Source organism: Lepidothrix coronata, unplaced genomic scaffold, assembly GCF_001604755.1.
Source record: "Lepidothrix coronata isolate B3197 unplaced genomic scaffold, Lepidothrix_coronata-1.0 Scaffold91, whole genome shotgun sequence".
Taxonomy (NCBI): Eukaryota; Metazoa; Chordata; class Aves; order Passeriformes; family Pipridae; genus Lepidothrix; species Lepidothrix coronata.
Window position 1 is genome coordinate 3201976 of NW_016690271.1, and position 14821 is coordinate 3216796.

The window sequence follows — 14821 nt, forward strand, 5'->3', positions numbered from 1 at the left end:
CTGAGCCAGGCAAAGGCTGAGCCCTACTCCAGAGAAAAGTATTGTGGGAATAACTAAATCTATGGAGCATGATACGACATGTGCCCACCCGCTGTGGGTAGGAAAACCCTGGAGCTCTTCCCTCCCACCTGCCAATCCCTAAATTTACATCCCAAGTACTTCCTAATTTGTTGCTGGGTCTGTCGTCTGCGGGTGGTTGGGGTTTGCTCTTTTTTTAAACTTTAAGGCAGATTAATCAGCACTCAGTAACTATATAAAGAGGAATGAGCCTTCCCTCACCCCGCAGGCAGCTCAGGTGAGGTGTAGCTGGGGCAGGCAGGAGACCCCAGTGCAGGAGGGGGCTCACGGGCAGCAAGATGCTCAAACAGGGCAGAGACAAAGCCCACAGCATCCACCTGAAGATGAGGCATCCACCTGAAGTGGAGCAAGAGGCTTCCCACAGGACCAGGAGCACTGCCCCAGACCTGCCCCACCACCCCACCCCACAGCTGGCCGAGGGGACCCTCACTTTTATTTCAGACGCATATTGCACTGAGGAACAATATGAGGAATATTATTTCAGTGCCCTGGGAAAAATTAGCAAGTCAAATATTGAATCAGGCCTCCAGCATATGCCAAGGAGATTGCTTTGATCTTATCCACACTAAAAGCTCTATTATTGAATTTAAAGTCTGTGAACACATATCAGACCAATATACAATGCATATCTGAATACACATTTGAGAAGCAAAGGATGTTTTGACAAAGGGAAAAAGAATATTTTAGCTGAAAATATCAAAGTTACTGCAGCAATTGAAATACAAATGCCCCTTTTCATCTGGCTCAGTGGCTTTACTGACAGGGCAACCCACAACCTGGGACCTGTCTGTCACTGAGGAGGAACTTCACCCAGGTCTGGCTCCTGGGTCAGGCCTGGGTGGGAAGGGATTGTGGCTCCATGGCAGAGAGCCACAACTTCCTGGGACACAGGCCAGAGGCAGCAGCCACGTCAGAGCAGGATCAGACCCGGGAGCTCAGCCAGAACTGCACTTCTGGGAGCACATGGGCTAGAACAGCCACCCCAGGGCACTTCCCTCCCAAACCCCCCTGATGCCATCGCTCGGCAGCTGCCTCGGCAACAACCATGGGCAGGAGGAGGAGGAGAAAGGCTGCTCCAGGGCTGCTCGAGAAGCTGAGCAGCTCAGCTCCCACCACACTCAGCCCTTTGCCTTCCCACACCAAAAGGTGCTCTGGGGCGGCTGCCTGAGCCTGTGCCATGGGGACAGACACCCGTCCTGCTGCGGGGGGACAGGAGCAGGGGCTGGGCCAGCCGTGGGCCAGGCTCAGCACCACCCTGTTCTCACCACCCCAGCACCCCACTAACCTCCCAGAGGGGTGTCCCAGAGGGCCACAATCCCCCCCAGACATAGCTCATGTCTGTGACCCGAGGTGAGAACTCGCTGTCACCAACACACCATCAACTTACCATTTTATTATTGATTTCGTGGAAATGAATCTCACAGACTTTTTCCACCACGTCTTCATTTTCAAAAGTTACGAAGCCAAATCCTATTTAATAAAGATACAAAAAGGGGAAGAGGGAAGGAAAAACATTAGTTAAGCTTAACAATTTCATTTTAATAAAGCTTTATTTAGCCATTGGGACTTTGGAAAACTTCCATAACAACATGCACGTGTGACTACACCTGCTGCCTATGGAGCTGTTCCTGAGCTGATTGCAGACTAATGGAGGGAAGAAGCATTGTCTCAGGGAAAATTAATACGGTTCTGTTCCAGCTCTTCCATAGGATTTAATGGAGAATTAAAACCTCCTTATGGATTTTTTGATCCATCCTGCAGAATTTAATGGATAGTTACACCCCAGCTACATGATGGCTCAGAAACTACAATAAGGCTGTATTTTCTTTTACACCTTATAGGGTTTTAAGAGCAGTCTCCACAAAACCCAATTATATTTCTATGGAACCATATTGATTTCATCTCTTGTTTAATTCCACGGGACTTCTCCATTAGAGCTGACTCATTACACGACCCAAAAAACCATAAAAATCCGGGAAGACAGAAGATGATTCCTCATTTACCCCTGGCAAGGAAAAAAACCCCCAGTGCTTCCCAAACACACAGCAGCACTTTGTTTCCACGTGCTCCGACACTCCCCACCCGGCCCCGCCGGTCAGCCCAGCTCCGGAGGTGGTTATTTGTCCCTTTCTTCCTGAATTACTTCCTCTAATACCTCATCAGGACATCCTGAGGCCTCCAGGAACCCATTACATTTAAGGCCTCTGATCTAATCGTTCCTCTCTTCTCCGCTGGTGCTTCAAAGAGCCACGGATTGGGGCTGGTTTAGGCTGTTTGATGCCTGCTGCCTGCCTGTAGCTGTTCACTGTCTGCTCTGCTGGGGCTGCACTGAAGGGATCTGGCAGCCCACCACAGCTACACACTGTCCTGTTCCCTGCTCCTTCCTTAAGGAAAAAAAAAAATCAAGCTAATGTGCTACATTTCTCTGGCGAAGGCTTGATGAGTCAACACCGACACAAATTAAGCTAATGAAATCTCAAAAATGTAATAACAGGATGAACTCCATTCCCCCAAACCGCACTAAAAACTGCATCCTGCTGAACACACACTGAATTTGCTTCGGTGGGGCACAGTAGAAAGTGTTAAAAATATAAAGAGGCTTCTTGCAACCTCCAGGTACAGGAGACACTTTGCAGGCTACAGTACTCAATGCTGGGAAGCATTTCAGAGTGAGGTCTGAGCAGTTCCTGGATGGGTCCTTCAGGAACACACAGTATGTGTAGCAATGGGGAATGCTCCCATCCCTCTTCAGACCCTCTCACCAGGGGAAAACCCACCAGGAATGGTTTCTAGCTCTTCTCCAAGGCATAACACATCATCTGACAGCACACCAGGCTCAGAACACTGCTTTGCTTTGCACTTAGAGCAGGCAGCAGCCTGAATTTTTTTACATAAGTCTTTCATTTGCCTTCTAAATTACTCCATTTAAATCCACCTTAAACAGACCCGTAGTTAAAACTAAAATTTTTGTGGTTAACTGGCTGAATTCGGCATCCCAGGAATCCTGGTGCACGCTGCACCGGGCAATTCCTGGAGCAATTCCCGGAGCAATTCCTGGAGCTGGGAGCTGTGTGTGGCTGGGGACTGACTGCCTGGTGCCATGAGATGGCCAGGCCAGGGCTACAAGTCATTAATTGTTTGAGCACCAGCAGCATCTTCATCATTAGTAAGTCATTAGCGAGGGCTGCAGTTGAGGATTTCTCCTGCAACTTGTGTCAGGTCTCGGTGCCAGGATGGAGGGCAGAGGGAATTTAGGAGATTAGCCCTAATATGCCAAACACTGCAAGGAAATCCACTGCAGTCATTACACGTCTGGACTCAGAAACGAGTTTCCCATTCTCCTCCCACTCCATATGCCTTAAACACAGGTTTGTCAAAAAATCATTTGTCTCATTAAACCACAGAGCCAGCCAGCTCCCTGCATTTCCAGATTTTGTAACAATAAAAAAACAATCTGTAGGTGTCAGCAGGCACTTGCAGGTTTCTAAAAAGATCTGTGGCACTTGGTTAGACTGGAAATGTGAAATAACCTACTACCACCTCCCATTCCATCCTCTCTGGAAGGGAAGGGGTTCGCAGGGTCAGGTGCCCATACAGGGCTCTGCATCCAGAGCTGAAGGCTCACAACATCTTATGTCTGATTCCCAACTCCTCTAACTTACAGGGGACAACCAGAGGATTTCCATCTGCAGGTAAACAGGCACTTAAATCCCACAGGATGTTATTCCAGAGATGCCATTGCTCCCCAAATGAACAACCCCCAAGAGATCATACAACCCAGAATTAAAAAGTTCATAAAAGTGATGGGTAAAAGGTCCTTTAAGGGAGACCTTAGCCCTGGCACAGGTTGCCCAGGGAAGCTGTGGCTGCCCCATCCCTGGAAGTGTCCAAGGCCAGGGTGGACACAGCTTGGAGCAACCTGGGACAGTGGGAGGTGTCCTGCCCATGGCAGGGGGTGGAACTGGATGGGCTTTAAGGTCCCTTCCAACCCAACCCATTCCAGGATTCTTTTCTTGTTTCACTTCATGGATATCAGATTCCAACTTTTAATAACTGCACCCACACAAAGATCCCCCTGCACACATGACTTATTAGTTCCCATAATGAATACACGCTCATTTTTAAATTACCAAAACTCTCAGAACCCTTCCTGGACTAAATAGACAATTATTTCTTCTGAGAGGGACTAAGAGTCAACAAAAAAATCGTTCTCAGAAAGTGTATGAAAAAGATTAACCCAAAACAAAGGCGGCTGTTGAAAACGGTGACAGAAATAGGATTCCGGTTGTCAAGGAGCACACGTTTTAAAATGAAATTATACTGCATCCTTCTGAATGAAGCTATTATTGGAAGCTAACAAGCTCTATTTAAGAGATAAGCATTTAACAGAGTCAAACGGTTGGGTTTTTTATTCAAATGAATAAAACTGAATATTCATTTGAATAATCTTTTCTGTAAAAGAAAAGACAAAGAAGAGGGAAAAAAATAAAGTAAGAGGCGAACAGATGCCCCCAAACAAGAGGCTCCAAGACAAGTGCCAGCATAAAAGGAAGCTGAGACCTTCAGGTGAAAAATCCTCCTTTGGCATCGACTGGGAAAAAGGAGTCATTCCACTCCATTCATCTGCTGGAAAAAAGGAGTCATCCCACTCCATTCATCTGTTGGTTAATGTGCACCAACAGGCACCAAAATGATGCCAGCCCAGACACCTGACATCCCATGGCACAGGACACATCCTCCAACACACCTTGGTGACACCAAAAAGAAGAATTCAGGAAGAATTCCTTCATGGAAAGGGCACTGGAAGGGGCTGCCCGGGGAGGTGGTGGAGTCGCCATCCTGGACGTGTCCAAGGAACAACTGGAGGTGGCACCCAGTGCTCTGGGCTGGGTGACAAGGTGAGGATCGGTCAAAGGTTGGACTTGATGATCTGGGAGGTCTTTTCCAACCTAAATTATTCTGTGATTCTACGAAAAACCTCCTTTGACCCCAAGTCTTGTTCAGCTGCAGAAGCTGCCCAGGCCTGTGGGCAGGCGGCTCCACAGAGCTCAGCCCAGCACATTCTGCCACAGTACTCCAGCAATGAGAGCAACTCTGTCCAGAGGAAGTGACTGAAAGCATAAAAAGATTAAAATACTGTAGAAGAACAGGCAGAAGGCATAAATACTACTAAAAAGCCAGACTGCAGACATCAAATGTCAGTGCTCCCATGTTCTGTATTTTGGTTTTTTTACCCACTCAAACAACTATATTTCATGCTTTTGCCATCACTTGAGCGGTTTTACGTCAGCCTCGGTAAAATATAGCTGAGATGACGCCACCATTGCCACGAGATCCACCTCCCTCCCCTGGCTGGCAGGGCCGTTCCCACAGCCCCGGCTCTGTGTGCACAGGGATCGGTGTCGCAGCTGCGGCTGCACACGCCGGGGACGTCACTCGGCAGCAGAATTACACGAAAGCAGCTTACCCGGGCAAAGGGCTCGCTCCCTGAGCCCCTGCACGCACTGAAACAAGGAAAACAAGGTGATTGTATCCCACGCCACAGAGGTTAAACCCAGGCTAATGCTGGGGTTGGACCAGCAGGGCTCTGATGGGCAGATCAGAGCCCTGCCACAGTGGGGTGCCCACTCCCACACAGCCAGGGCAGTGCCACAGGTGCCACCACTCCCATCACCACCTCACAGATGGTTCCTGAGTCAAAACCACCTTCACCAGCAGCAGGCACAGCACCGTCCGTGGCACAGGCACCGTGGTGCTGTGAGGGGCTCTTCAGCCACCAGAGGGATGCTCTGGTGTGTGAAGATACTGCAAGTAGAGTTGGAGGGGCCTGTTTTGACTGCCAGGCTGTCTGGGGGTCCCCTGGTGATGTGGAGCAAGTCACTTCATCTCATCAGCCACGCTCCCTCTGCCCGAGCTGTGCCCACACTGCCAGAGAGGCTGCGGGGCCTCTGCAGCTGGGACAGCCTTGTCCTGCACTCAGAGCAGCCAGAGCACCAGAGTTCACCAACAGCTTCTGGGAAGCTGGGGATCACCAGGGCTCTTTTGTCCTGCACAGCAACACCAAAGAACAGGAGACAAGCATGGAGAGGAGAAAGGAGGAGATTTACATGGCCCACATCACATCAATACAGCTCCGCTTAAACCTCATTCCCGCTGCTCAGCAGGAATAACCCCAAGCTACAAGTTGCTTGTTAGTGCAGGATCAGTCCCCCTACACACACAAGGCTGGGGCTCTTGTTAGTGCAGGATCAGTCCCCCTACACACACAAAGTGCTCCCAGCCCCGTCCTGCTCCCGACTCCCACACAGCTGGCGCAGTGGGAGCACAGCTGGGGGTCCGCAGGCTCCCCAATCCCACCGGCCCCGGCGCAGGAGCCGCCCGAGGCCCGGCTGTGCTGGCAGAGGGGAACATCCAGCCTGACACCCTCTGCAGCCTCGGCATCGTAATGAGGAAATACCAGTTGAGGCTGTGCTCCCCCTTTGTGTCGGGGCTCGTACCCAACCCACGCGCCCGCGTCTGCCCCGCTCCCCAGACTTAAGTTACTTAAGCCCTGAAACAGAGAAAGGTCCAGTCCTGCTGTGGTATTATTTATGCACCTGCTTTCTTGTTTATACCCATAGTTTTGGCAGCTGGTCCTGTGAACGGTAATAAAATGCCTTTCAAAAAGTAAAAAAAAAAAAAAAAAATTAAAAATGAAGAAATGTGACCAGACAAGCCAGGCATAATAACATTAAAGCCCATGTCAATTAATTTTTCCTCTTCTTGATAAACGAGCCCCATTCCATCCATTAATAATGAGGGAAGAAACAAGAAAAGTTGACACTAGTTTAATTTATTTTCTCAACTTGCCTGGTCATATTTCTCCCTGTTGCAAAGCTTTCCAGTGCTGCTGGGAATTGCAAGTGGCTCCCACACAGTCGATGCATAGATTGGTGTGAATCAATACCATTCTACTTTATTCACACATCCCTTGTAATCAGAAGGGAAAAAGTTCCTTAGTAAGCTCCCAGCCTGCCAAGCTGCCTTATAAAAATAATAATAGTAATGATAAACCCGCAGGGGGGGCAGAGAGGGGGGACGTGAAACCAAGTCCTGCAATCACTGTCAACGAATCTTTATAGACAAACAGAGCAAACCAAGCAGAAGGGACAGGACATTTTAATTACCCAGACACTGAACCATGGATGTTTCTAACTTCTCGCTGTCTGCAAAGGTAACACAAGACATTGCCCCCAGAGCCCGGGAATGAGGACGTGGGTGTTTAATCCTGCCTTGGGGAAAAGCCATTTGTTCATCAGTGCCAGACCCCAACAGCCAGGACTTGAAACCTCAGCCCTGACTTTGTCACCTTCTTAGGTTGTGTCTTTGGAAAAGTCACTTAAATATTCCCTGTGGTCCACGTCTCATGTTTCTATCCCCTCACTTCCCAGTCCTTTTCTCCGAGTTTTCATCTGAAGTACTGCAACTCAGCTTGTTAGAGCCAAAAACTGTCTAGGACGAAAGCTGTGAGTTCTAACCTGTTATTTCCTGTTATTCCAATTTCCTGTGCTGCAAACACAGGGAAAGAGAGGTTTCAGTTTCCAAAGAAGTAACTCTCTCCATACTCACCACAGCCCTAGTCTGAGACACAAGTCTCAGATTTTACCTCCTAACCTCCCAACAGGGAAGAACAATGACCACACCTGAAGGAACCACCTGCTCCAAGGAGAACAAGATCTCACCTCATCCTTGTGATAACCAGACCAGGAGAGGGATGCACCAAGGGATGGAAAGGGAAGGAAAAGGTTAAAACCTATGGTCTAGGATGGAAAATATCATCCTCATTTAACTGTAGTGTGTGCTCTCCAGCCGTGCTGCTCTGACTGACGCTCACCAAGACACGACCTGCCTGCACAGCCATCGGGTGCTCATGTGCACCTTGGGCTGGGCACAGAACACAGGCAGGTTCTCCTGGCAGACACAGGCAGCTGCTTAAAGTGTCAGTATATTCTCCACGACGTGAGAGTAAATTCTCAAAATTAAATCAGCAGACAAGTGCCTCAGAGCAGCCCCCTCCGAGGCGCAGGCGTTTCCATACCAGCACGGCGGGAGCACCGAGGTCAGTGCGCAGCTGGATAAAGGGCACCAGCAAGATATTCCTTTGCTTTTGTTCGGGAAAGCTGCAAGGCTCAGGCTCCTCGCTCCGTCCTCCCATGGCTCTGTGGCATTTGCAAAGAGAGAATGGCTCAGGAACAGAAAAAGGCACCACGTGGCAGCCTGTCTCTGCAAATGGGCCAAAATCCACCCAAACTGGATTTTCCCCAGTGGGAGGATGAAGGGTACAGGGACTTGTCCCCCTCTCAAAAGAGCCATTCTGACCAAAGTTTTCCAGGTTCAGGGGCCACCAACCGGGACCAGGATGTGGGTCCCAGGCAAAGCCCCCTCAGTGTCAGGGAGCACCCGGGGACCCCTGGGGAACCCGCTGCGCGTCACGGACCGTGCTCACGGCAGCAGCACCTGAACTGCTGGTAATAAATTTTTCATAACAACAAATCTTCATTAAAATTTTATTCTATTAACGTTCTGAAATCAAACCAAAGCATTGAGTACATAATGACTGAGACGCACACTACGCAGAGCTTACTAAATGCCAGTTTTATCATATTGTTAATTAACAGAAACCATTAATGCGTTCACAGATCATTTAGAAGCATTAGCGGTGACCTAAGAAAAATTGCAGGTACGTGTGATACTCTTACATCTGCACTTTTCCATTGGAATTTTCTACACAGGAGGCCCCTAAGTTTGTTCCCCACTCAGCTTTTCTCCGTTGGAGACATCGTGTCTCAACGGGTGCAGATTTGTCAGCAGCTCGGGAATTAAAGCATCAGGCTGAAATGTGAGAGACTGCAGGAGAAAGTTATCTCAGGCAGTGTTTGCTTTTTTCCTTGGCATTTGGGAGCAGGCCCACCCTGCTCCTCACAGCCTTTCAATGCTCACTGTAGTTCAGATGCACTTCCCAGCTCCGTAAGTGGGTTGGGGGTACAGAAATGCTGGGAGCTCTGCTGGGTGAGAGAAGCATGGCACAATCCAACAGGTTTCTTTTTGCTATCAAAGCAGAAAACCCCAAATGCTTGTGTAATCCAATTAATCAATCCACCAGAATGGGAGCCTTGTACTTCTGTCTATTCATTAGTGAGACCTGCAGCAAATGGAACTGGTGCCAAACCTGAACACTGATTCCCACCCTAAAACGTGCCCTGCTGGCCCTCATCCTGCCACAAGCCAGGGGAGCTGCCACCACTGCCCCAACACCCCTCACCACCTCTCCTGCTCCCAAAAGGGGCAGAACTGCCCGTGAAGAGTCAGAGGGGGACCCCAGTCCCCTACCCTGGCTGATGTCACACGGCAAAGGACAAGGACAAGTGGAGCACTGGTGAGTGGCCAGGAGCAGGCACATTTTGGTAGCCCTGCAGGAACAAAGGCCCCCACCCCACGTGCCACCAGCCGGGTCAGGCTCTCCTCAGAAAAGCAAGCTCCTAATGATGCATGGCAGCAGCCGCTGCCCGCCGAGCACCACGGCCTGCCATCTTTATCTGTTTGCCTACAGGCGTCAAATACTCTCTGCCTGTCAATTCTTCCACAGTTTATTACCAAATTTCTAAAATATTACATTTTTTATTATATCCAAATTCACTTTATTGCATTTGACAATACAGATAATCACATACCATATGCTCTAATGTTTCGAACCCAATGCATGTTGACAGCAGTTTTTATTCATGATGCATAATTCCATCCAGGGCTGACAAAGGCAGCACAGAACCCAGCCTGGTGTCAGGGTTTGGGGGGGGGGGGATCCTTTTTTCCATTTCCTCTTCTCCCTTTTAACAACAGATTTACAAAACTGGGAGGAAAGATGCTCTGCTTCCAGGAGAAATAGGAAATTGGCTGAAAAGATGGGCTTATCAAAGAGACGTCTTCAAAATATTAATAATGGTTTGGTTATTGTAATTATGTGCATTTGAAACTTGCTGCTAATGGGGTGAGGGAAGCAGGACTGCTCCTCGGGAGTAAGCAGAGGCTGGGGTGGTGTGGGGGGCATGAGGCTGGACCCCTCTCCTGCACATCTTCCTGCCTGCCTCTGGTCACTCACTGCTGAGACCAGCCCCGCTCCCCAGGGGTGACAGTGGGAAGGGACACATGACACGTGTCCTGGGATGGCTGGGGAAGGGCCCCCAGGTGAAAGAGGTGCCTGAGCACTACCCTGAAAGACTCTGAAAACCGCAGTTTCTTGAAACAACACAGAGAATAATGGAATGGTTTGGGTTGGAAAGGACCTTAAAGATCATTTTGTTCCAACTCTCCCTGCCAATGTGACACCTTCCACTATCCCAGGTTGCTCCAAGCCCCGTCCAACCTGGCCTTGGACACTTCCAGGGATGGGGCAGCCACAGTTCCTCTGGGCAACCTGTGCTATGGCCTCACCATCCTCACAGTAAAAAAATTTCTTCCCAATATCGAATCTAAACCCACTCTCCTCCAGTTTAAAGCTATTCCTCCTTGTTCTACCTGTGGAGCGAAGCTCTGCAGCCTTTGTCTGAACCCCACTGATAAGAAAATGATGGGAAATTAAACACATGGTCAAGGGCTTTCCCGAGTGGGGCCAGCTATTCCCATCACCTCTTCCTGCCTTTCCTTGAACCAACACTCATGAAACCAGGAGCTGGAGGCAGAGCTGGTGTGATGTGCTGGAGCAGCTCCAGCCCTCTCCCTGCCCATCCACAACCCAAAGCCTCAGGATCGTCCGACCAAGTGGACCCTGAGATTCCTGTTCAGCTGCTGGGAGAGGAAAACTCAAGCAAACCCACATCCCAACCACCGTACTCAGGCAATAGATTCAACAGCTTGAGAGATGGCCACGTTGCACAAACCAAACAGGATGCTATGTCTAAATTAAGCTGTAATGACCCGCTCCGAGCTCTTTATTAGCCAGGTAATGATCATTTAAGAGAAGGTTACTATCTTGAGCCAAGGGCACCTAATACCATTACTGAACTTGTTAAAACCTGCCAAGCAAGTCATTATTTCTAACATTATTTCTTTTTCTCCTCAGACAGCCTTCTGCCTCTCCCCTTGTGCTGCTCGGCCGTAAATCCCGGGATCACGCAGGCTTGGTCACCTTTCCCCAGGAGGCTGAATTTAGCTCCCATTCACCACAACACACTGGACCCAAGACAAATACCCCACAAAAAACAAGCATTTAAAAACTCTGACCTTAAACAGCCATGGAGACAGGCCACAGTCTGGCAGGAGCACACAGAAGTGGCCCCCAGGCCTGGAGGCCTCAGAGACCCCGGGTTCCTCTGGAAGCCGTTTGCTGCCGGCATCCCATGGGATGTCCCTTGGCACTGCATGTGACTCATCCTGCACGGACCATTCTGGCTGTGAAAAAAGGGGCTTAAACACCCTCAAGGATTTTGGGGCTGGTGGGAAAAACAGCAGCTTCAGAGTCCACATGGGAGCGTAGGGTGAGCTCCACTGGGGACAACCTGCCTGGTGAGGGGACACTGCTGGGACCCATCACATCCCCCAGGAGCTGCCTGGGAGTGAGGGTGCAGCGAGCCAAGGGCAGACAGATCTGCTGCTGATTTGGAGAAGGACAAAGGATGGCCTTGCCCCAGCCCTGGAATTGTTCAAAGCCAGGCTGGACACGGTTTGGAACAACCCGGTGCAGTGGAAGGTGTCCCTGCTCATAGTGGGGTGTTAGAACAAGATGAACTTTAAGGTCTCTCCCAACACATTCTGTGACTCTATGATGACAAGACACTGTCATGACACCCCAGTCATGTCCTCTCAGGAAAACAACCCCCCACCTCCTCTGCCCACCTCCAGCCCTGCAGAGGCTCACATAAGGAAGAGAAAAAAAGGGGGGGAAAAAAAAGAGAAAGCCCAAAGCACACACACACAGCTGCTCCACAACTTTGTGAAAAATTCCACTGGGTGCTGGTACATCTGATCTGCTCACTGAGCCACTGCCACTGCTGAGGCACTGGGTCCACTGAGGACCCATCCCCGGGGCACAGGAGGGGAGAGGATCCAGCGGCCCCAGTCCCGGCTGGGAGGGAGCAGAGGTGGCTGCATCCCACAGCATCCCAGCGTGGACAGGATTATGAATGACACCAGCAAGCTGCCAGCTCAGGAACTCATTACTGTCAAGGTAGAGCGTGGCTGGCTGCCAGGCCCCCAGCCCTCACGCTCGCTATGCCAGAACATCCACACACAATTTAATTGCATTATAATTTCAAAAGTGCTTTTCAAACTGGAAAAAGGCATTCACTGATTAACCAGCGAAGAGCAAAATTGTTTATGAAATTGAATACAAAAAGCTACAGAAATGTAATTGGGTTGTTCTAGCACCTAATTTTCAAGCCATTTTCCCACTTATTTAATCACGAGATACAAAAGGAACTAGTGAATTGACTTCATACTAATTAGATTACTCCCCGCGATACTCCAAGCCTATATTCCAACTGGTTGATAGTGCTGCTTTAAACAGAACAAAAAATGGAGCAACAGCTTGTCTGGGGCCATAACACATTTGTTTCCTATCAACCCTCTTCTACTGGAGGGCCATAAAATCCAGGCCAAATTCCCCCTAACCTGCCATTGCCAGTCACCCAGAAATCACTAACTTTCCCAGAAAGGAATGATAATCATTTGCCAAATGATCCTGGCTGCTCCCAGGTGCCAGCTCAGGGCTCCCACCACACTGATCACCACCAGCCACTCAGGTGGGCAACCAGTAGCCCGGAGTCCCCGTGTGAGTGGTGAGGGCAGCAGTGTGTTAAAATGTCACATTTTAACACGGACATTTAATGGAGGAGTTGCCCATCCCTGGGGATGGACACTCAGGTCCACCAAGCAGGGAAGAGCTGGTGAAGGGGAGCTCTGGTTCCCACTGGTGGGTGCAGGAAATACCAGAGCTGAGCTCTGGGTCTGACCAGAGTGGCTAAAGCCACCACAGAATTACTGTCAAGAACACCTAGGCTGTTCTAAACATGAAGTGCAAGGTCATCTCTTGATTGAAAATATTAGTTTCTTTGCCAGCAGCAAACCAGGGAAACTGCAGAAGCTTTGTTTAATTCTAAATCAAGTCACTAAATTAACAGAAACATTTATCAAGTCTCTGGTTTCCTGAAGAACAGTATTTGAAGATCCACCTCCTCCCATTTCTTTGCAGCATACACTTGCAGAAGTTTCTTTAAAGCTGCCCAAGACCTACTCTGCACCTGATACAATCTGCTCACAGCTTTTCCACTAATTTTAAATGTTATTAGGTGCAACATAATTGATTATATAATCAAATGTGGAATGTACATTATCAAGATATTGTAGCACTTCACAGGCCATTTAATCAGCATATCTGGGACTGTGCCAAAATGAATTAGCCTGCATTAAATTTCAAGTACATATTATTGGTTGTATTTGTCTCCATGCTTAAGCAGGCGCTTGCTCTTACAAAAGAAATCTGAAATCCTTCAATTATAGAAATAGATTATTAAAAAACTCTCCTAGAGTTGTCTCCTCTGCAACAAAGAGCTCAAAGTTGTCTCTTCTCTGACAAAGAGGGGGGATGATGGGTGCCCACCTTCGATGGGCCATTTGTGGGTGCCCTGTGGGGAGGTTGGGAGGGGCAGACCCCCAGCTTGCCCCCATCCAGGCCCATCTGTGCCACATGTCAGCAACAGTCTAATTTCAGGTTCTGTCACCAGAAAACTGCTACAAAAGGCACCATCACTCAGTGTCCCCTGGTTGGTGATGGGGCCATGGGTCACCCCTGCCCCAGTGAGCTGGTGCCTCCTGAGCCTGATACCCCCAACTTGGCTTCTGTGTCCCTGGAACCGACCAGTCCCTCCAGACTCAAAATGGGATTTTGAAGACAGGGATTTCTGCTTGATTTCAGCAAGTGGAGGAGCAGTGTGAGGCAGCTCTGTGGTGGGGGAATGAAGCCAAAACCTGCCACAGCCACTGCTCCTCTCCAAGGCACCAGCCAAGCCCAGAACCTTCCCCCTGCTCGTGCTGCCAAAACTGAGCTCCCCCCGCTGTGGAGTTCAGGGGAGCAGCAGCTGCCAGAGGTGCCCCCGGAGAAACTACGTGTCTCCAGCACTGACTTCGCAGGGGGGAATTTTTCAAGCAGCTGAACGGCTGCTCAAGGTGACTCCTGCCTACCTGGATCCTGCAGCAGCAGCGTGACAGCTCAGGGCTGTGGGGCACAGACCCACTGGGGCGGGTAAGCACCTCCCCAAAACACACACGGCCCTGGGGCCACCGGCTGCCAGCCCGTGTCACAGAGTCCTCCCTGCAAACTGCAGAGGAGGGAACACACAGTGAAGGGCACTTTGCTGGGAGCGTGCAGGTGTCCTTCCTCTCATTAACACACGAGCACCAGCTCAGATTAATGGGCAGGTGAAAGGCCACACTCTACCACGGGCTCCCAAAGGGGCTCCAGTGACCCTGCTGGCAGCTGTCACCAGGCAGAGCACCCAGCCCGGGCTGTGCTCCAGCAGAGAGACCACCTCCACACTGGTGATGCACTGGGGAAGAACAGGAGAGAGAGAGAGAGAGAGAGAGAGAGAGAGAGACTGGTCCAGCCCCAGCATCTCTGCCCGGAACCACCATGGGAGTCCCCAGCACAGAGCTCAGGTGAATGAGGACACAAGGGCACATCCTGCAGGTTGCACCCTCACAGGGAGACCCTCAT

At 49.9% G+C, this 14821-nt stretch overlaps 1 protein-coding gene across 13 annotated transcripts in view; it reads right to left on the reverse strand.

The window, feature by feature from the left end:
- MSI2 (musashi RNA binding protein 2) overlaps positions 1-14821 on the reverse strand; it is a 221682-nt gene that overhangs the window by 50818 nt on the left and 156043 nt on the right. For all 13 annotated transcript variants that reach the window (XR_001875920.1, XR_001875921.1, XM_017821648.1 and 10 more), the window contains exon 8: positions 1466-1548. Coding sequence is in view for 11 of the 13 variants with exons in the window: in XM_017821648.1 (XP_017677137.1) it covers positions 1466-1548 (83 nt within the window). In the remaining 2 variants the exon portion in view is untranslated. The remainder of the gene's footprint in view (positions 1-1465; positions 1549-14821) is intronic.